Source organism: Mirounga angustirostris, unplaced genomic scaffold (genome assembly GCF_029215605.1).
Source record: "Mirounga angustirostris isolate CCGP_5_RB_7025 unplaced genomic scaffold, mMirAng1.0.hap1 SCAF_8, whole genome shotgun sequence".
NCBI lineage: Eukaryota > Metazoa > Chordata > Mammalia > Carnivora > Phocidae > Mirounga > Mirounga angustirostris.
Genome location: NW_026991716.1, coordinates 33,671,338 through 33,695,636, shown reverse-complemented (window position 1 = coordinate 33,695,636; position 24,299 = coordinate 33,671,338). Strand labels below are relative to the sequence as shown.

Sequence of the window (24,299 nt, the reverse complement as noted above, 5' to 3'; positions counted from 1 at the left end):
ACTGAACTCCTGAAAGTCCTCCCGAAACCTGCTCCTCCTACAGCCTTCACAGGAACTCAGTCATCTTGACTCATGCCTTTCTGTCCTAAGCTACACCCAGTTCATCAGGAAATCCTGTTGGCTCTATTTACAAAATACATGCACGATCTACCCACTTGCCACACCTCCACTGCCACCATGCGGGTCCAAGCCACCCTCGTGTTTCCCCTGGAGGATTCTAACAGCCTCCCGCCTGGTCTCTCTGCTCCCACCTGTGTCCATACCCACCATCTCTGTAGAAAGCCAGAGTGAGCCTTTGAAAATATAAGTCAGATCACGTCCCTCCTCTGCTTAAGACCCTCTTAGGGCTCCCTGTCCACTCAGAGTAAAAGCCCAAGTGGCTACAAAGTCCTCTATGATCCGGGTCCCTTGTGACTCTCTGGCCTCACCTTTTCCTCTTCTTCGTCTGGACCCCTGTGCTCCAGGCCACACTGGCCACCGCCATGATTCCGCAAGTAGCCCAGGCACACCACCGCCTTCAGGCCTTTGCACTGTCTGTTCCTTCTGCTTGGACACTCTTGCCCCAGATGTCCATGACTCACTCTCTCGCCTTCCCCGAGCCTTGGCTCAAATGTCACCTCAGTGAGCCTACCCTACTTTTTTTGGAATTTTAAACTATCCCTTCCCTACCACCTAATAATCCCTTTATCCTGCTCTACTTTGAAAAAAAAAAAAAAAAATCACCTAACATCCTGTTTAATTTACTATGTTCTTGTTTATTTATTTATTTTTTTAAAGATTTTATTTATTTATTTATTTGAGACAGAGAGAATGAGAGACAGAGAGCATGAGAGGGAGGAGGGTCAGAGGGAGAAGCAGACTCCCTGCCGAGCAGGGAGCCCGATGCGGGACTCGATCCCGGGACTCCAGGATCATGACCTGAGCCGAAGGCAGTCGCTTAACCAACTGAGCCACCCAGGCGCCCTGTTCTTGTTTATTGTTAAGTCTCTTTCCCAACTAGCATGTAAGCTCTGTGGGAATAGAGATCTGTCTGACTTACTTCTCAATATATGCTATGCCTTCAATAGTGCCCGGCACAAGGCAAGCATTCAGCAAATGCTTCTCAGTGAATGAATGAAACATCTCTTAGGCCTGTCTACATGCTCTGCAGCATCTCTGGCCCTAAGACCTTTTTTCACACCGAAGAACTCTGGGGCCCGCTGACTTGGCCATTCCGCCAACCAGGAGGGGCAACCTCTTCTGAGCAGCCTGTCTGCTTCCCTCTTCCCGGCCACGTACCTGCCGTGGCCCCTTCTATCTGTACAGCCCCACAGACAGGATAACTCCCACTCTGATGCTCATCCTGGCCCAGGCTGGGCTCCTGGCCACTCACCTGAAAGTCCTCCTCATCCAAGATCTCTTTTCTCCACTTGATCAAGAAGGCTGCACACACGTAGAGATGAAAGTGGGAGAACCCTTCTGGTTCAGACTGGGAAGGGAAAGAACTGTTAGGTCTCCAAGCCCTGACAAAGAGCCAGCTCTAGGCCTCTCGGTTCCAATCCTGCTGCAAGGTGGGCACACAGCACAGCATTCCTTTCATGGCTGGGCACACAGAGGCCTGAGCAGATTCTGCAGCGGCCCTGCCCACTGAGGCAGACACAGAAATAGAAAGCAGGCGGGGGGGGGCTCTTGAGCAGTACACTCCAGCAGGGCGGGGAGCTGGGCGCCTCAGGAACAGCCTGGCATGGAGCGGGCAGGGGTCCCTTCATACCTGGTATGTGTCCCATAGGCGGATGGTGCAGCGAAGGGGAAGCTCCCGCATGAGCAGGTTGTTCATCCAACGAAAGGCAAACTGTAGGTATTCGACCTCGTACCTCCTGAAGTGATTATGTACCTGCTCTGAAACAGGAAGCGTCATTGGCCCCAAGGGTTCAACCTAGGGGACTGGTCCCTGAGAGAGTCACATGAGCCACAAAGGCAGTTTCCAACTCTTTCTCCCCTCTCTTCCTGGGGAAGCCAGGCATAGAAGGGCCAAACAGGCATCTGGCCATCCTTTAGGCTTGCTTCCACCATCTCACAGCCACGCTGCCTGGCTAACACAGCCCCACACATAGTGAGACTATTTTAACATCCATGGTGATGTTCTAGGTACCTTTCTTCCCTCACAGGCCTGCTCTCACCATAAAGCGGCAGACATGAGGTCCACTTGGCTGCTTGACCCTATTAACTCTTGAGAGGAGGAGCCAGAATGGAAAAGAACCATGGGGGTCACCTTGGCCATCCTCCCGCCGGTGAGGACTTACTCCTCAGCATCCCTGACAGATGGCAGCCAGCAGGGACTTAAACACTACCAGAGAATGAGGTTCACTGACTCCAGCAAGGGCAGCCTCTCCCACTGATGTATTAAGTGATTCACCAGAAAGTGCTTCGCTGTATTCAGTAGAAACTAGCTCCTTCCTGACTCCCACCCTCAGTGTTTGTGTGGTGCTCTGGAACAACCCCAAGCCAACCGGATCCCTGTTCTACATGACAGCCCTTTAAACAGTGCTTACTAGCATTTTAAAAAAATTATTATCCTCCTCAGTCTCCTAATCTATAAAATGCAGATAATCATTCATACCTCAGAAGGTTTGGGGGAGGATAAAATGAGAAAACAAAAGTGCGTACAACAGCACCTGGCATGTGGTAAATATATAATTTTTTGAAAGAATAACTAATAACAATGGTTATTTCTGGGAAATAGAATTTAAGGAAGGGGGAGGATGTTTATTTTTTATTTTGTGTTTTTCCAAATTGTTTTAATTTTTCTAATGCATATTACTTGTATAACTGAATGAAACAATAAGGCCACAGACATTTATAAATCCCCTATCCTCAAGTACTCTGCCTTTACTGATCAGGTATTTGCGAGGGCAGAAAAAACAAGGATGACGCAGATGGTGGCAGAAACCGCAGCCTCTGCCCTCTGGAACCTGGGATGAGGGATGCAAGAGAGCTGCATGTGGGCCCCACACTGGGACTAACAGCTGGGTCAGGGCAATGAGACAAAGAGGAAAAAACATCCTACGGACGATGTGTCAGAAACCACTGTAAATCAGCAAACAAGATGGGAAGACTGAAATCCTAAGTCATAAAAGGAAGCTGGAATGAGTGGTACAAATCAGGGAAGGTTTTCAGGAAAAGAGAAGCTGGGGAAGAGAGAAAGACACGCAGTTTTTGTCCGGGGGGTGGGGGAGGGGGGGCCGGGGAAGCCATTGCTCTGGTGAGGCGCAAAATCCCTGATAAAAAGCCAGGAATGGGGCGCCTGGGTGGCTCAGTTGGTTAAGCGACTGCCTTCGGCTCAGGTCATGATCCTGGAGTCCCGGGATCGAGTCCCGCATCGGGCTCCCTGCTCGGCGGGGAGTCTGCTTCTCCCTCTGACCCTCCTCCCTCTCATGCTCTCTGTCTCTCATTCTCCCTCTCTCAAATAAATAAATAAAATCTTTAAAAAAAAAAAAAAGCCAGGAATGAGATTTCTTAGTTGTGCAGTTTCTGGCGGAGTCCTAAAAAAGCTTTACAACTTAGCTGGTGCTACAGAGCCCACTTAGCAAAAGACTTCGCTGTGAAGTGCTAGGCTTTCTTTATGAAACTTAATTCCGACGTCTCCTACTGGGTCTCAATTTCTTTATCAGTAAAAAGCAGGGCTTCCCGAATTGCCTTTTAGTTCTAGAGTCTCGGGTCCCAAGCCAGAGCCGAGGAATGACTGCGAGGCTCCTGCTCCTCAAAGACATCCTGCTTTAGGAAGAGCCAGTCTCCCTCCTTGCCCCCCCCCCCCCCCCCCCGCCCAAACAGGTCCCAGGGAGCTGTAGAAAAGCCCTGCCAGGGTATCAGTCAGACCTGAGGACTGTGCATCAAGCCCAGGAGTCCCGAGTGACATCACCATGTCAAGGACAAGGTCGGACTACAGCTTGACGCTAAAAGCAATGGAGAGCCACAGGAGGCTTCCGAGCAAGAGAGGGACGTGACCAGGACAGTGCTTTAGAACGATGCAGTTGAGCGACAGGAGGTTTGGAAGAGGAAAGAATATGGAGGAGGCAAGTCTTTCTAGAAGGAAGCTGCAGAAACCCAGGCATGGCTGGACCAGAGCTGTGGCTAGGGAAATGGAGCAGAAAGGGTGAATTTGAAAAGAAAAAAAAAGGGGGTGGTGGTTAAGGGAGAGGAAAAAAAGAAAAAAAAAAGGTGAATGTGAAGGGAGACGCTGAAAGAGAATTGGTAGAACTTGGTGACAGAATGCAAAGGAGAAAGAAGAACTTGAGGTGCCAGCAAAGCTCTCCCCTCCCCTTCCTGCCAAGACGCCGAAGGACGTGGTGCAGTCAATGGCACAGAGTTGGAGAGGCTCGTGGCAAGGCAGGGGGCTGAGGAACGGCCCCACCAGCACCCCTGGCTTGTGTCAGAATCATACTGTGCTTTATGCCAGAGAATTCCTCTTCCCTCCACCTACCATCAATCCGGCTAACAAGCTCTTCCAGCGCCTTGACCTTCTTCTGGATCCCTGGTTGTGCAAAGGTGTAGTTATCCTGCAAATGACAGAAAGCCCAGGATGAACACAGACTCCAAAGCTGTGCTACCACTCTCAAGTTCACTGAAACACATTTAAAAGCACAGGCGGTTTGGGGGCACCTGGATGGCTCAGTCGTTAAGCGTCTGCCTTCGGCTCAGGTCATGATCCCAGGGTCCTGGGATCGAGCCCCGCATCGGGCTCCCTGCTCCGCGGGAAGCCTGCTTCTCCCTCTCCCACTCCCCCTGCTTGTGTTCCCTCTCTCGCTGTGTCTCTCTCTGCCAAATAAATAAATTGCAATCTTAAAAAAAAAAAAAAAAAGCACAGGCGGTTTTTCCAAAGCTGCTACCAGCATTCTAAGAAACAAAGGAATAAACAGAACAGCAGAGTGTGGGGAGAGCCTGACAGAGCCTTGCAATGTGGGGCACACCACCTGGCTCCGGGTGTCTAGTGGAAAGGAGTGGCACACTCTGAGGTCAAAGCCAGGGGAACACAGAGACTTCCTTAGACTCCCGGGGATGCTGGACCACTGCCTTTGGGGGAAAACTGTAAAGTTAACAAAAGAGGTGAAGATGGATGGACCGAAACGAGGAAGAACCATGCTGGGTGGGGGACCCTGCATGATGCAGAAGGGCAGGAAGGGCCTCAAAGGCCTGCGGGGAGCCCCTGGACCCAGGCCACCCACAAGCGCAGATCTGGCTCACCTGGATCCCATCTAGCAGCTTGCTCATGCACCAAAAGCTGTCAGCTTCAATGCTTCGAAGCATGTCCTGAGACAAATTGGTCACATCAAAGTTCTCCACATCCTCTTCTGTAAAACAAAAGGAGAAGAAAGTCCAGAGGTCTTCTCTAAAAATTGGAGAAAGACAGAGTCTAGTAACTTCAACAGGGTCCTTAAGGCCAGGGAAGAGCCCAGCTAACCTGATCCCCAGGGACAAGGGCCTGCCCTCCTCCTCCTCCCCTGGTCAGGTGGGCAAGCGTGTCCCAGGAAAGTGCTTGAGGACCTCATTACAACACGGAACAGGCCATTTCTCACGCCAATTCCCCTGGGTCCAACATACCCTTCTCTTCTGCATTTGTCATTCAGTTTTAGAAAAAGGTATTTCAGGCCTCATGCTCAGTGAGCTTTACCCAGACCCTCGGAGATGGTCTGGAAAAATTCTTTGATTTCAGAAATTCAGTAAGCTGTCTGGCACACTCACACTTGTATGTAGTGAGAAAGCTGGGGCCAAATGGCCCCCATGGTTCATTTTAAAGACCGAATCTCCATATTCTGACAAGGCAGACCCACGGTCTTACCACTCAGAAGTGAAGATGAGCACGTGAGGGCAGATGGGCCAAAGCTGTGGGGGCTTCTGGGATTTAGTTTCACCAAGTTGGTAGTTCCTAAACAGGGTTCCATAAAACATCAAAACAATAGGATACTCCAAAAGAAGGGGGTTCCATAGATGAATAGGGTTGAGAAACGGTGCCTCACATATCTTCATCATGGAGATTCACAAAGATCATAGCATACAGAAGGACATGAGGAGTTATAACGAATTCTGCATTAAGTACATCTGTACCCTATTTATCCAGCACTTTCCAGGCTTCTTTAGCCACAGGACCTCTTTTAAAGAGGATCATCTATTAGCTTCTCATGGAAACCCCGCACTAAGTAACAGTAGTGAGAGGTAGTCTATCTGGTCGGAGATCCAAGTGGGGACAACATCGAGAGTCTTCTAGAACCCTGAAGAAGGAAAAGGCCATGGGAGGTTTCCTTCCTGCCACAGAAGTGGAAGTACTAAGAAAGGCTCTCCTTGGCCGACCCGCTGGGCCGCCTCAACCCACAGGCCCCTGTGTGCTCGGCCGAGGCCACAGGAGGAAATGTTCAGGCTTGAGTTCTGTGACAGAGGCGGCTTTTCTCTTTAGACCCAGAGCCCTATTTTGAAAACAGGACATTCACTGCAGTCCCTGGTGCTGCAGAGACACAGGTCCCCGACAAAACATACTCAGAATCCAGTCCTTTCATTTATGAGAATTATTACTAAGACCTGCAAGTGAACCCCCTTGGGGCAACGTGTAACAATTCTCGGGTTTTCATTCTGTGTAAACTGCATTTTTAAATGGACATCAAGGGCCAGAAAAACCTTTTTGGGGAGGGTGGGGTGCTTTGTCTGAAAAACTACAATGCTAGAAACAACCTAAAAGTCTGACTCGAAGTACGGCCACAGGAAATCCATGCCAAGTGCTAACAACGGTGCCTGGCACGCAGTAGGTACAACAAAGTTTCTTTCAGATGAAGTTTATTAAGAATTTGTAAGGACACAGGAAAGTCACAGTTTTAAGGGAAAAGAGCACGATACAAAATTATTTATGGTATACTCCCAGCTACTGTACATACAATATTTATGTGTGCTTATATAAGCACAGAGGAAAGACAAAATATATCACAAGGTTTACAGTGTTTATTCCCTAGGTAGTAGGGATAAAAGATTATTTTCTTCAAGCTTTACGAGACTTTTCAAAATTTCTACAATAAGCGTAATTTTTACAGTCAGGAAAAAAATGCACATTATTTTAGGAAAAAGGGGGCTCCAATTGACTACACCTGCCTTTTATCACTAAAAAGGAATAAGGATTCTGTAAACTAACACTAAGCTTGCAGAAACTAAGACTTCAGATAACATATAAAGGTCCACTTGAGAAATCACGTTAAAAAAAAAAACCTTCCAAGAAATATCATCTTCCCCTCCACCGCCCCCCCGCCGCCAACTTCAACACTTACTATGTAACATATACGTACTATGGATTTAGTTGAATACTACCGAGCTCTAAGTCCCAGTTCCGAATCTTCCTTTTTCTCTTGGCCTCCGTATTACATTTCTGAGATGCTCCCATGGTGCACCACACGCACCCCCACCACGTTACATATTCACCCCTCCCCTCCCCGGGGGTGGATTCCCGGTCACCTCCAACTCCCACCACCACAGACAACCTGACCCACAGGCTCCGCCAGCCCACTCTCCAGGGCCGGGCCAGCAGTACGGGAGGACAGCGCCATTTCCTTGAGTGACCACAGCTGCTCCACCCTGTCCTAGGCAGCAGCCCCCTGTCTGAGAGAAGAGGCTTGTAAGAAAACTGTGAAACCCACGAGAAAGGCTCCAGACAAAAACCACTCCTGGTACTCCCACACACATTTCCCAAATGAACATCCAGAACTCCCTAAGAATTTGAGGAGTCTTTCCCAACTTGGGCACTCTACAATTCCAGAACACTGCAGTGGAAATGTAACTGGTAAGGGTAACAAGGGAGAAAGAGTCTGGGTTCCCGAGAACACTGAGGATTGGCCCTGGCAGCCTGTGGGTTTTTTGTCAGACAGAATAGCATGGGGCTGAGAGTAGAGACTCTGGAGCCAGACTCAGATCCTGGCTCTGTCACTCCCTAGGTATGTGGCTTCGGGCAAATGACTTCACTTGGGTGCCTCAATGCCTCCTTGGTTAAGGTGGTAATACCCTACCAGTACGTTAATGCATGAAAGGTGCAAACAACCCTGCCTGGCACAAAATTAGCATTATGTAAATGTTAGCTAGTGTCATTGTCATTAAATGAGGAACAAATAACCTTCTATCTCTTCTGAAGCCTCTGTTGTTTTGGATCTCTTATTCGCAGCCAAATTTAACCTAATCCCAACACATACCTTAAAAATAAGTCAATTTTCAAAGCTTTCCATTTCCACCATTCGGTCTAAAGGAGGAAAACCTAACAACATGAGGTCTTAAATCGGTAAGATGCCACTCTCAGTAACTGTACCAATTCCAAACCTTGAGCTGTCCAGGGAGCAAAGGGACCAACAGACAAGATGCTGAGCCCTCCCGGGGGGCTCTTGTCTCCCCATGTGCTGCCCTGATGCCTGGCCTGCCCATTAGCCCTTTGCTTTCACAGACAGCGAGTTCAGCAGCCTTTCAGGGAGTGGGAGGAGAGTTTAGTTCTAGCGTTCTGCCTGCTGGGAGGATAAAATTCACACATTCAGTCAAAAACTGTGAGCTGAGTGCACCAGCAAAAAGCAGCAGAGAAAGGGAGGCCCAAATGCTCTCTGAAGAACTTCATTCAGCATAAACAGTCTGTTCAGAAGGATCATTAAACATTCCACTTGAGAAAATTCAACATATAATTGAAGTTGGAATGGGAAACCATGCCAGCAATTCAGTCTCGAATGAGGGCAGCGTCTTCGGTTGTCATTATGGAGCATACGACAGCCAGGACTCAGACTGGAGGCAATGAGATTTTAAGGATATTTTATGGCTATTTTAAAAGGCAAAGCATCCAAAAAGAGGAAGCCCAAAAGCTCTTTATAAGAATCAAATTGCCCACTCTGGGCTTGACGAGAACACGCCCATTTATTAGCAGATAAAATGTACTTGAGTGGTGACTCCAGTCAAGTGTTTATTTTTATGAGAACTCCAAGTCCTGGGCCTGAAATCAGGCTTGTATATGCCTCAAATATTCCCCTACAGCTCTGGGAAGAACTGGTTCTGCTTAAACTGACAAGAGTAACTTGTCTCTTTGCTGCTCTAGGCACTTCCCAGGAACCATCTGTGATTGCATGGCAATTTCTAGATTTTGTGATCTGTTGGGTCAGAATGATTCAGCCCAACTGGCAGACAGGAGAAGGTTTGAAGCATCAGAATTCAGACAGCCTTTCTATTTCCCAAAGCCTCTGGTTTACCTGATTCCTGTTTTTATTTTTTTAAGACCAGACGCATAAGAATACCTTACGTAATGTTTTCTGAACACAAAAGTAAACTGACAAAAGGAAAAAAGTAAAATTGGGGTCATACATCTAAAGAACCTCATAAAATAAGAACTTAAATATTCCATCCAGGAAAACGCCAATTTAAGAAAAGGGTCAAGGAATTAATCTGATCACCTGTATGTAATCATTCTTAAGTGCTATTTAAACGTATTATTGGGGGTGCCGGGTGGCTCAGTCAGTTGGATGTCTGCCTTCGGCTCAGGTCATGGTCTCAGGGTCCTGGGATCCAGCCTGGTCTCCGGCTCCCTGCTCACTGGGGAGTCTGCTTCTCCCTCTATCTCTGCCCCTCCCCACAGCTTAGGATTTCTCTCTCTTACTTGCTCTCTCTCTCAAATAAATAAATAAATATTATTGGGCACTATTCATCTGGCATTTTCAGGTAAGCATATGATGGCAGTAGCTGGGACAAGGATGCCACCACAAAACCTAGTATGGAGAGGGTGGAGGGGCCCCCGGCTAATCCCTGGAAGGTCAAACAACCTGACAGAGAAAGAAGAGTAAGGAGAGCTGGTCTCATCCAGGGAAAAGGTCAGAGGAAAGACTTCTTCTGAGGCTCCTACAGAGCAGAGACACGCAGGGAGACGGTTCTGTTTCATGAGGACTGCGTTATGGTTCGTGAGAAGGGAGGCGTGCTGTCTCAAAGATGCAGAGAAGCAGCTGACCAGGGAGCCCCTCCCAACACTGTGCTTGTCAGTCAGTGAGGTGACTAAAAGGTAAGGATGCACTCAGAACGATACATGATCTCTGGCTGTACCCAACTCAGCGTGGAGTAGCCTGAGTATACGTGTGTCATGATACCCCAGTTAAAATTAATTTTAAAAACAGCATACTGCCACATTTTCTCAATTTTCCTCAGGTTCCTGTATTACTTTTACTTTGCAAACATTCGTGACTGCTGGTTAACTCAGCCTCTTGGCACAGGCTCTAGGACCCCGGATCGTATAAACACAGACAATACGAGTATTCAGGCGAAAGGGGCCAAAGAAGGGCCCAGTCCAGCATACTTACTCTTCTAGGACCTGCCCAGAGACCACTCACAGGGACAGGCAGCATGTCACCAAGACACCATGACGTGAACAGGCTCTGGGGAGTCCAGGGCCCCCAATGTCAGCTGCTCAGAGGCTTTTCATCTAGGCTCAAACATCTTGCATATGTTAGCTATCACAATTTCTCCTCGGTTACAATTTTTCACTTATTCTGGGTCAGATGCCAGAGAGACAGAGCCAGCAGGCAGGCCCGCACGTGCCACTCAGCTCACTGCCAGGGAGAGGGCAGGCGAGGTCTGAAAGTCCCAGAGATGATAAGCCACAATTTGCCCTTGGAGAACTTCCCTCCTCTGAGACAGGAAATCCAGCCCTGGACATCCCATCAAATGCACACACCGCTCTCAAGCGTCAGCTCAAAGTGGTTCAGCTCAGCCCTCTGGCTGTGTGTTGCTGGGAAGAGCCTCCCATAGTCCTCAACTGCCTGGCACATACAAGGCTACTTACTTCATCTATGAAGACGGGGCCAGGAGGCATCTTGAGGAAAGCGTCTAAATAAGGCGGGCGCTAAAAACTTCAGCATCAACCACACTCCCCAACTCCCTCCAAACCAAGAGCATTAAGATAGAAAATGGAATACCGTTACTACATGATTTAATTTATAGAAAGTTTAGAAACAGGCAAAACTGATCGGGGTGTTAGAAGTCACTGAAGCAGTTACCTCTGAGGGGTAGGGACTAGAAGAGAACACAGGGTGATTTCGGCAGTGCTGGAAATGTTCCATGACTTGACACGGGTGCTGGCTAGTTAGAGGAAATGCATCGAGCTGTGCATGTATGAGATATGTGCTTTTTAAAAAGTGTATTATTCTTCAATATAAAGTTTATGCTTTAAAAGCAAACAAGAAGGGTGCCTGGGTGGCTCAGTTGGTTAAGTGACTACCTTCGGCTCAGGTCATGATCCCAGGGTCCTAGGATTGAGCCCCGCATCAGGCTCCCTGATTGACAGGGGGCCTGCTTCTCCCTCTCCCTCCACAGCTCCCACTACTTGTGCTCTCCTGCTCTCCCTCTGCCAAATAAATAAATAAATAAATAAAATCTTTAAAAAAAAAAAAGGCAAACAAGGAATGTCCTTTTAAGCCCGTAATGAAAACCCACCATTACTACAGAAGTCCATCCGGTTTCATCTTTGGCCTCCACACATCAAGAGACAGGGAGGAACAGGATGGGCAGGGTGGGTATCACACGCAGAGAGTCGGAGATGAGAGGGAGAAGGAAGCCTCCTGGGAACCGAGAGCACGGGCTGGGGTTTAACTCCCAACAGCCTGGGACCAGGACCTGGCGGCAGAGTCCATGGTGCCTGAGTACGTAGGGGGTTCTTACCAACAAGCCCTTTTCTCTGAAAATCTGCGTGCCAATTATCAAAAAAGTAACTGCACAGTTCGCCCCTCACCTCCTTCAGGACTTAGCACCAATGTCCTCTCCTCAGTGTGACCCTGGCTCACTGCCCTGTTTGAAACCTGTTGCCGTCACCACTCTTGCCAACACGGCATCAACCCCGCTTCAGTTTTCTCCATAGCACTCGTCACAATCCGGCAAAAAATACCTGCTTTTCTATTCATTGTCCGTGTCTGCTCATCAGAAGTCAGGCTCTGTGAAGGGATTTCTTTTTATGTATAATTTACATACAGTAGACTACACGTAAGTGCACAGTCCCCCCCCCCTTTTTTTTTTGAAAGCAAGAGATCATGTGTGCAAGTGGGGAGGCAGGGAGGGGCAGAGGGAGAGAGAGAATCTCAAGCAGACTCCATGCTCAGCACAGAGCCTGACATGAGGCTCGGTCTCACAAACCTGAGATCACGACCTGAGAGGAAATCCATAGGCGGACACCTAACCGACTGAGCACCCAGGCGCCCCCACAGTTCCATTCTGACCCATGTATACATCTGTGTAAAAGATACCTCAGTCCAAATAGAGAACACTTCCAGCACCCCAGAAATTTCCTCATGCCTCTTCCCAATCTCCAACCACAGTCAACCACTGCCTTGATTTCTGTTGCCATGGATTATTTTTAAATTCCATTTAAATGGAATCACACAATGTGTACTTTTTTGGTTTCTGACTACTTTTGTTCAACATAGTGATTTTGGGATGGTTTCTTCCATGTTGTTGTGTTTATTAATAGTTCATTTTTTTTATTGCTTAGTACGAATCCATTGAATTTTCCTGTATCAGATTATTTAGGTTGGTTCCAGTTTTTGTCTATAAGAATAAAATTGCTATGAATATTCTTATACAGTCTTTTGGAAACTGTAAGCTTTCATTTTCCTTGAATAAATAAAAGTAAAAGCCAGTGATTTTTGTCTACTTGATTTACTTATGATTCACATCCCCAGTGCCCAGTATAGACGCTCAATGAATACATGCTGTCCACCCCTTAGAAGAGAGAAAACTGGCTAACTCAGCACAGCACCAAAATATTGTAATCCACTGCCCTCTGGTGGCCAAGCGTAGCAAAGCCATACCAATCCCCAAATGTCTTGGACAAAGTTATAGTGACATTTTCATTCTGTCACTCATCTAGACACGTATGAAAGGCCTATTTTGGACATCAAAATGAAAGCAATGGGAATATAAGATATTTAAAATAGTCTCTGGTCTCAAAGGATCCTACAATCTGGTGGCAGAGAGCAGGAAGACAACACAAACGATAACCAGTGTGGTAAAGTGCTACAAAAGAAACGTACAGGGTCATGGAAAGAGCACTATTGGGGTGACGTGGGCAAGGGGAGGGTGAGGGGCAGGCTTCCTTATGTAAAGGATGCAAGAGAATTAGCCCAGGGGAGAAGAAGGAGATGGTGCAGGACAGGCTTTAGATGACAAATGTCAATTTGGGAGGGCTGAGTTGAAGGGGTGAGGAGGAAGCAGATCCCACAGGGCCTTGCACAAGCTAGATAACCCGGCCACTTGAACCTGTACGTGACGGGATGTTACCGAAGGGCTTTAAGCAGAGGAGCTGCATGGGCCGGTCTGTGTCTGAACGGCGTGTAAGGTAGATTTGAAAGGGGGATAAAACCAGAGAAGGGAAAACATGCTTGGCCATTTCAGCAATCCAGGCCTGACCTAGGGCGGTCACAGGAGAATGGAGAGGGAGGCAGATTCAAGAAACACTGAGAAAATCATCAGAGCTTTGTAACTCACTGGATATAGAAGGCTGAGACTCATGCCCAATTCTTAGCATTTCTGACTTCGGAGTCAGGAAATGCTGCCAACTGAGACAAAAGCGTGGCCGGGTGTGGGGAGAAAAGGGAGTCGGTGAAACATGGAGGCTGCGGAGCCTCGGGGTAGCAAAAATTGCAGGCTGTCCACAAATAACTGTTTCCCTTTACTTCTTGGTGAAGGGACCCCTAAAGGGTACTGGCACCCGGGCTTCCAGCCTCACCCGCAGCTAGCTATGGCCATATGACTAAGTGCAGACAGAAGAGATTCAAACCCAAGCACTATATGCAACTTTTGGAAGTGTGCTTAAACGGAAGGAGTACGCCTTTCTTCCTTTCTTCCTCCATACTGGATGGAATCCAGACATGATGGCTGGAGCACAAATAACTGTCTTGGATCACAAGAAGGAAACCAGAGGCTGAATGAAAATGGTAGAACAATAAGAGAGAGCAGCCTGGGTCCCTGATATCTTAGGGCAGCATACAAGCCCTGGACTACTGACCTCTTGACTTTTCATGTGAGAGAAATAAGCTTTTCTATCTTAAGATACTATTATTTGGGGTTCCCAGTCACATGTAGCCACGCTAGCCCTAACCTGATCATCTACAACATATCCAAGTGGAAATGTCACATGGGGAACTGGACTCCTAAGTCAGAGGCCTGAAAGACTTCCCTTCTGGGGGTTCCATGGCTGTGATGCTTCTGAAAACTTCACGCTTCAAGTAAAACTTGAAATGAAAATCCTACTATACGGCTTCCTGCAGAAGAGAAGAGGGAGAGTGATTTAATACTGTTTCTTTTTGTACTAACAGAAACCAGCAGACACCACTCTGTTTTTGAAAACAAGATCATGAACTCTGCTCTTCTGAAGGATTTCTTCATATGTATCCCTTAAATAGTTGCCATTAAGCAATTTATTTTGATGATGACCATACTATCAGTTATACTGGACCTTAATATGTTCATAACTAGATCAGTAATATCATCTGAGCCCAGAAGTTCTCGTAGATGAGAGTCTGGAGGTCATCTGCAGTCCCGGGGGGTCACAGGCCGGAGACTCCGTCTCCTTTAGCACCGTCACCCTGGGCCCAGACACAGCTGCCTTATCCACAGGTGACCCACCTCCACATGAGCAGCTGGCTTCAGCAGATAAAGAAGCTGCCTGGGGGCCAGGCTAGCTAGAGACAACTTCTCTGTCAGCTCAGAGGGAGTCACTTTTACAACAAATATGACACACCATGAAGTAAGATCAGGCGCTAATTTATAGAAGGGACAGCGGTGGGAAAGAGATCAGGGAGGAGATATAGGAGAAGCTCTGATAGAGCAGATCCTCCACGCTCGAGTTCAGAGAGATGGGGCGGTGGGGGAAGGCTACCTGGTGGGACCTGCCCAGGATGACGAGGGCAACAGTCTGGCTTATCCCACAGGCGAAGGATACCTGAGGCCTCCTGCAGTAGGGAGTGTCGCAGTGGCTCCTTATTAGGATACGACACCAACAGAGAAGGGGAGAAAAGCAGCATTATTACCCAGGCAAGAGAATTCTTCTTCTCCTTTTATTTTTTTTAATGTAAGCTCTATGCCCAACATGGGGCTTGAACTCACGACCCTGAGATCAAGAGTCACATGCTCTACTGACTGAGCCAGCCAGGTGCCCCAAGAATTTTTCTTGAAGGCCACAAACAATGTTGTATCTCTGTTCAAGAAAGATCTTGAGGCTGGGGAGAGGTCTGAATGCCTTATTTCTTTAAAGCTTAATTTATATCCCTCAACTGATGAATACATAAATAAAATGTGGTATATCTATGCAATGGAATACTTGATCATAAAAAGGAAGTACTGACAGATACTACAACATGGAAGAATCTCAAAAATGTGGTAAGTGAAAGAAGCCAGGCACAAAAGACCACATACTGTAAGATTCCATTTATATGAAATGTCCAGAAAAGGCAAATCCATAGAGACAAAATAGATTAGCAATTGCTTAGGGGTAGGGGGGACAGGAAGCTTGGGGGTGATGGCTAAGGAATACAGGGTTTCTTTTGGGGGTGATGAAAATGTTCTAAATTGGTTGTGGTGATGTTACACAACTCTATATACCACAAACTACTGAACTGTACATTTTAATGGGTGAATTATATGGTATATGAATTACATCTCAATAAAGATGCTACAATAAAAAAAGCTCACAAAACTTAACTTATAAATTTACTGTAACTCCGATAAAAATTCTAAAAGGCTCCTACTTCCTGAATTTGGCAAGTTGATTCTAAAGTTCATGTGGTGGGCAGAAGAAATGAACAGACATTTCTCCAAAGAAGACATACAGATGGCCAATAAACACATGAAAAAGACACTCAACATCACACACCATCAGGGAAATGCAAATCAAAACCACAATGAGATAACACCTCACACCTGTCAGAATGGCTAAAATCAACACAAGCAACAACAGGTGTTGGTGAGGATGTGGGGAGAAAGGAACCCTCTTGCACTGTTGGTGGGAATGCAAGCTGGTGCAGCCACTCTGAAAAACAGTATGGAGGTTCCTCAAAAAATTAAAAATAGAACTCCCCAGTGATCCAGGAATAACACTACTGGGTATTTGCCCAAAGAATACAAAAACAGTAATTCAAAAGGATACGTGCACCCCTATGTTTATAGCAGCATTATTTACAATAACCAAGATATGGAAGCAGCCCAAGTGTCCACCGACAGATGAATTTATAAAGATGATATACACAATGGAATATTATTCAGCCATAAGAAAGAATGAAATCTTGCCATTTGCAATGACATGGATGGAGCTAGAGGGTATTATGCTAAGCAAAATAAGTCAGAGAAAGACTAATATCATATGATTTTACTCATAGGTGGAATTTAAGAAACAAACGAAACAAACGAGCAAAGGGGAAAAAAAAAGAGAGAAGGGGGGCAAACCAAGAAACAGACTCTTTTTTTTTTTTAAGATTTTATTTATTTGAGAGAGAGAGAGAGAGAGAGAGAGAGCATGAGAGGGGAGAGGGTCAGAGGGAGAAGCAGACTCCCCACTGAGTGGGGAGCCCGATGTGGGACTCGATCCTGGGACTCCAGGATCATGACCTGAGCCGAAGGAAGTCGCTTAACCAACTGAGCCACCCAGGCGCCCCGAAGAAACAGACTCTTAACTACAGAGAACAAACTGATGGTGACCAGAGGGGAGAAGGTGGGGGGATGGATGAAACAGGTGATGGGGACTGAACAGAGCACTTGTGATGAGCATCAGATGATGTGTGGAAGTGTTGAATCACTATATTGTGCACCTGAAACTAATATTACACTGTATGTTAACTACCTGGAATTTAAAAACTTGAAAAAAAGAAAAAGGTAGAAACAAAGTTCATATGGAAGTAGAGCCACGACAATTTTTTAAAAAGGATGAGGAAAGGGCCCTGGAATAATGATAAAAACACATAATAAAGCTCAAAACCCCAAGCTGTGTGCTGCTTGCATAGAAATGGAGATAAGTGGAACAGAATAAAGAAGTAGAGCCATGAAAATAAAGGAATTAGTATTATATCATGAAAAGGGATGTCACAGCAGTGAAGAAAGGATGGTTATTTATAAAAGGTGCTGAAATAATGAACCACTGGGTTGCACGGGAACTTTAATCTCAACCCTCACCATATGGGAAAGCAAATTAATAATGAAGTTTAAAAAGCTAAATGTAAAAACAAACCCACAAGGGAAGAAAACACGGGAGGGTATTTTCATAATATTGGAGTGGGGAAGGAAAGACTTCCTAAGCAAGATACTGAATCCCAAAACCACGAAGGAGGAGCAGTCTCCTTCGGGTCCTCAGCACGGTTTTCGAGCACCTCCACTAGAGGGCAGGGCCCGCGCCTGTTGGCTCAGCCCCTCTATCCCAGGGCACGTAACAGGAGCTCATAAACACCTGCCGAATGGGCAGATTTGACTACGTAAAAATTAGGAAGTTCTACATAAGGAGACACAACAAACAAAGTTAAAAGACAAGTGATGGTCTTGGAGAAAAACAGTATTAGGTTGAGCCATATAAAATTCCCATTTTGGGGGGGGGTACAGGGGTAAAAATGGCTGAATATTAGCAATTTCATGTGGTGGGACCTAGTATTTTTAACACATACCAGATAAAGGATGAATCTATCTAATTTACAAAAGTCCTTACAGAACAACAAGACCAGCAATCCAACAGGAAAAAATGGTAAAGAATTTGAACAAGCAGATCACAAAGACAGAAATGCTAATATGTACCCCTCACTCCAGAGCAAGTGAAGCAAAAACTGAAACACAGACCATGGTTAATTTACCAGGCTGCAGAAATAGGATTAGATTGACATATCTAGTTTTGCTAAGGATTCGAAGAAAAGTGCACCCACACATTAGTGGTTGCGGTATAAACTGGTATAAACTTCTCTGGAATGTGATTTAGTAGTACCTGTTTGGCATGCTCTTAGGACTACCAATCTCACTTCTGGGACTCTCTTTCAGAGAAATATGTATTTTTAAAAATATTTTATTTATTTATTAGAGAGAGAGAGAGCACAAGCAGGGGGAGCGGCAGGCAGAGGAAGAAGCAGGCGCCTGTTTTGATTTTTTTAATGAGCATGTACTTCTACCACAATTTTTTTTTTTTTTTTTAAAGGCAAGGTGCAGTAAGAAAGGTACTGCCCTCTTTGGGGCACAGAATGGAGTAGAGGGAGCCATTAGAAGTCCAAGAACAGGAATCTAAGTTGAAACACCACCAAATCATATAAAGAGGACAGGTATTAAGGTCAAAAGACCTGGGTCTGAGTCTGGAAAGCTCATTAAATCTTTGAGCCTTGAATTTCTCACCTGTAAACTGAGTTGATACACCTACCTTAAAGAAATACTGGGGCCTACTGAATGAAATACAGTATGTCAAAGTGCTTTGCAAAATGGTAAAGTGCTTTAAGAATCAGGTTGTTATCACCGGTTGGCACGGCAAAGCCCCAGGTTGAAAACTGGAAAAACAAGGTGCTAAAGCTACAGAATCCTAAGGGGAAAAGAGGGATGGGAACTGATGGAATAAGAGAGATTTAAGAGACACACCAACCAATTAGAACGTGTGGACCCAATCTGCACCCTGATTCAAATAAACTATTAGACATATAGTCTAATAGTCTCACGAGAATGAGAAAAATGTGGATGCTGATTGTATATTAGATTATACTCAGAAGCTATTATAACTTTTTAGCTGTTAATAGGGCATTTATGGCTGTGGGTTTCTTTAATCATTGTCTTCTAGAGGTACATATAAAAATATTTATGGATGAAATGATATGATATCTGATATTGCTCCAAATAATTCACAAAGAGGAAAGGGTGGAAAATGGCCAGAGGCAGGGATGGAACAAGACTGGCTGGTGAAGGTGGGTGAGAGATAAGATTTGTGGCATGCTATTTTTCTACTTTTACAAATGTTTGAAACTTAACCTAATTAAAGTTTTTATAAAAAATGAATGGACCCCACCTTCCTCAGTCTACGAGGAGGTACCAAGACCCTTCTGAAGTCTGTTGCAGAAGTAAAACTGGGTAGAGCCTCACCAAGACTGGCCCCAAGGAAGGGCGGAGAAGCCCACGCTTTATTGCGTAAACACTGCGGGTGAGCAGGTGGTGCTGACAAATACCAAGATCAGAACGCATTCACATCTATCAAAGAAAGGCACAGTGCTTGGTGGGACCCACAGCGTTATGCCTACAGAAAGAAAAGGAAAATTTGGTACAAAATATAAGTGGCAGCTAACAGGATAATTAAACATCCAATTATAACTGCAGCTGCTGCGGATTATTTCAAACTGGCTTAATACTGTTACCAAGATTTCACGCCAGCGTTTACACTCCAAATGTCGATTAATGAATGGCTTAATACCTTTCTAGGCTCATCCTTTAATACTATTTCAGAAAAGTGCTATTGCAAGAAACTACCCCCAAATCCCAACAGATCAGCTGCACTGCTCTTAATAAAGTTAAACACAGAGAATTAAGCTGCCTCCGAAAGCTGACTTATTAATGTGAAGGGAAAATGAAAAGTCCTATAGCAAAAGCTTTATTTATATGCTTTTGGTAGCTACATTTTAACTTATCTTTCTTTTGCTTAGGATCCCCTGGTTGAGTGAGCAAGGGTGACCTTACTCCCAGTTCTGCCCTTGTTGCTGCCACTAAGGGGGACTAGGGATGGTGTCATTCAGTTGCCTTACTTTTCAGAGACTGCCTCATTCATAAAAGACCAAAACGCCATCCGTTGAGGCCCATCAGAAAACAATGAGATGGATCAAGTGAGACATTTTTACGCCCTTACCTTCCAAGGGGCTCTACTCCAGTCTATTTCTCATTACCTTCCTCCCCCCTGCACTGGCTTCCTCCAAAACCCACAATAACCCACCGCCTCCAGAGCCTAAAGAAAAGGGTTCTAGTCCTTGCTCTGCCACCAATAAGGAGGCAGGGCATCTCACGACCCATCGGTGAAATGAGGGGATCACACGGATGGTGTTCTGAGACCCCTCCAACGTTCTTATTTCCTCATGAGCTCCCCCTTAACTGGCTGAGAGAACCAACATGACAGATAGGTTTTCCTGTGAATCTCTAAGCCTAAGAGGTTGAGGAAACCAAAAGGAGAAGGGGAGGATCCTTAACCCCTTTTAAGACTCTGCCTAATTCAGGCCTGGCCAGAGGAGGAGGCTGGAGCTGTAAGAAAACTTAACTGCCGCCATGATACCCACTCCTTCTATCCAAAGTGACAAACACCTAATGGGGCAAGAGGCGAAGGAGGATGGGAGAAATCAAGGTCCTGGAGCTCTCCTCGGCCCCTTCCGTTACCTCCAACGTGAGCTCGATTCTGGTGCCCCCAGCTTTCCTCCTCTACACGGGCACATCCTGCTGCTAAGATACAGCATGTGAACTCAAGTGTGAAGGCCTCATGTACAATCTAAAATTCCAGCTTTCGTGGAGGATGGCCTTTGAGACAAGGCCAATCAAACAATCCCAAAATGACCTCAAATAAAGCTTCGAACCATCTGTGTATGGCAGAACATAAAGATATCCATTTGGTCCTTCTGTGCAGGTCGTTTCCAGGTGAGAACTGTGGCCATCTCAAGAGAGAAACTAATTCCAGGCTGCGGCTGCTGTCAAAACAGGGTTAGCTGTGTATTCGAGGGCCACGATCTCTTTTTTAGCAAGACATGCCTACTGGCTGCACTCTTGGGAAAAACAAACACACCGCAGAGAAGAAACAGCAATAGTTTGTTCAACTTGGTACTCATGCTTCTTACCCACATATTCTGAGAGGAAGACGACAAAGAACGGGGTGACCAGGTCATTAATTCCCTGGACATACCCACTGGCAGGGTGTCGGATGGCCCAGATAAATAGAATTCTTTCGAAGATCTAGGAAAATGAGAAAGAAGACATGACTGTTAAGCATAGGGATACGCTCCCTCCCTGCACTTGCCCACCTCACAACATACCTCAGGGATGCGGCCAAACTTTTATTAAATTCTAAAACTACTGTGGGACAAAGGAAGTATATAAAAACGCAGAAAGTTTCTAAGAAGCTGGTTGTTTTTAAGCAGGGGTGGACAGTTCTTGCCCTCTGTTTCTCTTTGCAGTAGGCAGTCACTGTGATCTAAAAGTGGAAAAAGGGCAGGACAGTGACACAAATGGCTGAGGAGAAGGTCTGCTATGGATGGCACTGACCGGGCCACCACACTCTCATTTGTAAATAACTGGTTCTCCATATCCAGAAGCAAGATGGTAGAACACCTTAGTTCTGATACCTTTTCTAAATCTTTTTTATCATCACAGGAAGTGAAGAGGAAACACCCTCTCCACCACGCTCTTTCTCCCCACGGAGACGGAAAGAAACATAGACTTAGATGTACTTCTAGCCCCGCCTGACTGGGAGCCAGGGACAGACTGTCAATGCAGGAAGTCACTTCGTGTATCAGGATGCAACCCGGACATTCGCTGGGGACAGGAAGTCAAATAAACCTAATCCTACAGCTGGGACCTTGAGAACAGAGAAATCAGCCTGGAACTCCATGGAAAAGCTGCTGGGGTTAAGTATATTGGCCACAAGAGGCCAGAGACCTACAGTGGGGAGAAAGAAAAGATTTTTGGGGTCCCTCTGCCTTCATTAGGCCCTCTCAATCCTCCCTCCGCCTCCTGCCCCATCTTCTCTGATGCTGCTTATCTCCTGGCTTCATCCTGGTGACCGCAACTCCCCAGTTCAACAAATTCTTTACACTGGCTTTGACTGGGCTGCCTTATGTCTCTAGGAGCCACATCAGAGGAATGGCAGAGCTGATGGTGACCGCGGACGGGGGTACGGGAGATGAGTGGGCCCCCACAGCGCATGGGCTCTGGGAAAGACTGCAGAGGCCTTCTCAGAGGTCAGGTGCAAGGGAGAACCACCCCCACCCCCAGGGAGAACAATAGCAAGGAAATGCTTGTATGGTTTTGGAGTTGGTGAGCTAGCATAGGAGAGAAGTAGAGAATCTAGAGACACAATAAAGGATGTTTTGCAGCCCCCATGTTGCATCTGCCTTCCAGCTGGCAGAGGGAGCTGAGAAACACACCCATTGTCTACACTCCTGCCCTTACAGGCAATGAGAACAAAGCCCGGCCTGGAAGCGAGATGGCCTCTCTGCCTCCACTAGACTTGCCCACTTGCTCTCTGGGGCCGAGGGAAGGGTGTGGCATCCTCACCTGTGTTAGGCCCAATATGCTAATGGAGAACCTTTTAAATTCTTTCCTACCTCCCTTGAAACAGAAGCTCAAGCTAGACCCACCATGCTCAGAAAGATCTCAAGTAGCCCCTGCCCGGTGGCCTATATCTGTCTGGGCGTTTCTGTTAGTTCTGAAGGACTCATCAGGGCTTCTACTCCATGCTATCAGCTCCTTGTGAATACACAAATCCCAACTGACTGGTTTTAACAATGGCCAAGTGCCTGGAAGCTAGTGGTTCATGGTCAGGAGACTTGTGAGAGTCCCTCTCTGGTCAGGATGGGACAATGCAGGGGCACCTGGGTGGCTCAGTCATTAAGCGTCTGCCTTTGGCTCAGGTCACGATCCCGGGGTCCTGGGATGGAGCCCCGCATCGGGCTCCCTGCTCAGCAGGAAGCCTGCTTCTCCCTCTCCCACTCCCCCTGCTTGTGTTTCCTCTCTTGCTGTCTGTCAAATAAATAAATAAATAAATAAATAAATAAATAAAATCTTTAAAAAAAAAAAAAAAGGATGGGACAATGCAGACGCACACACACTGTACAAGTGAAGATGCTGAAGACATAGAAATTGAAGAGCACCAGGCCTGGTTACCAGGGGAGACCAGGGAATCTTCATGACAGAGAAACAGTCTGGGATAATCTTGCCTTGTAGAGAGGAGCAAAGAGGATAATCCCTAAAGGTTTTTCTTGTACCTCTTGTACTTGTGCGGGTAATTCTGACTTATTATAGTCAATTCTCAAGTATCTTTCAGATATGCAAAGCAAGTCTTTCAATATTCAGTGTTAGTTCCCTGCTCCCTGGTTGGCATTTTAAGGATTAAGTAATACTCTTTGACTATAGCCTGCTAGATGTAAAGATGATTCAAGAAAAAATGGAAAGAATATACTTTGAGTTTCCTTCTTTGTATTCATGTTCCACTACTAGGAAAAGCATTTTCAACAAATTACTTTCCCTGTCTCAAAGTTTACAGTCAGCATGCACAGGTAAAAGAGAAGTTGCTGAACATCTCCAAGTTAAAGTGAGGAATAAGCAGGGCTGAGCTGTGGAAACAATGAGAGACACAAAGGGATCCTCAGTGGATTTTTACCTTCCTCTGAGCTGAATCTTAGAGGTAAAATAATGGTGTCACCCTCAAAATCGTCTTTAAGCTATTGGTAAGTTATGAGGGGTCCCACCAATAAAATTATGAATATAATCTAAAGTCAAATAGAAATTATCTTGAGCCATGTTATCACCACCCCTCTCTATATGAGGATAACTGAAAACAGAGTTCAGAAAGCACTTACACTCAGTGTCCTAGCTACTGTGAAGCTGCTAAGGAAATCCCTAATCTCAAGATGGTTATAATTACTGCTTGGGTCAAAAAATAATAGTCCCACTGAGACCTTCCATGTGCTTCACTAGCCTGTTAGGTCTCCCGATATCACTACTAATTCAGCCTCTGGGCGTATACCCAAAAGGATTTAAACCAGGGACTCAAACAGGTATGTACAGACCCATGTTCACAGCAGTGTTATTCACAATACCCCAAAGAGGGAAGCAACCCAAATGCCCATGGATGGACGGCTGGATTAACAACATGTGTTATACACACACAAGGACTATTACTCAGTTTTAAAAGGAAGGAAATTATGACACCTGCTACAGCATAGATGGAACTCTGAAGACATTCTGCCAAGTGAAATAAGCCAGTAACACAAGGACAAACATGATAGGATCCTACTTATTTGAAGTACCCGAAATATTCAAATTCACAGAGACAGAAAGTAGGATGGTGGTTGCTGGGAAATGAAGGATTATTGTTTAATAGGTGCAGAGTTTCAGGTTGGGAAGATGCAAAGAAGTCCTCATGATGGGTGGTGGTGACGGCTGTCCAAGTGTGAATACTTAATGGCACTGAAACTGTACACTTGAAAACGGTTAAAATGGTACCTTTCATGTTATGTATACTTATTGCAATAAAAACCAAACACCGCCCCAGCGTGATAAAGTAGAGCAAACACAGAACTAGGAATTCTAAGGTGTGG

General features: G+C 46.1%; 1 protein-coding gene across 5 annotated transcripts in view; it reads right to left on the bottom strand.

Moving 5' to 3' along the window:
• The window catches only part of TBC1D22B (TBC1 domain family member 22B), a 73,869-nt gene that overhangs the window by 17,673 nt on the left and 31,897 nt on the right, over window positions 1-24,299 (bottom strand). For 3 of the 5 annotated variants that reach the window (XM_064597548.1, XM_064597549.1, XM_064597547.1), the window contains 6 exons: window positions 20,820-20,934; window positions 7,468-7,611; window positions 5,221-5,327; window positions 4,460-4,535; window positions 1,751-1,878; window positions 1,373-1,468 (listed from right to left, as the gene is read on the bottom strand). In XM_064597548.1, coding sequence (XP_064453618.1) covers window positions 1,373-1,468; window positions 1,751-1,878; window positions 4,460-4,535; window positions 5,221-5,327; window positions 7,468-7,611; window positions 20,820-20,934 — 666 coding nt within the window. The remainder of the gene's footprint in view (window positions 1-1,372; window positions 1,469-1,750; window positions 1,879-4,459; window positions 4,536-5,220; window positions 5,328-7,467; window positions 7,612-20,819; window positions 20,935-24,299) is intronic. The other 2 variants (XM_045866816.3, XM_064597550.1) reach the window with 1 other exon arrangement.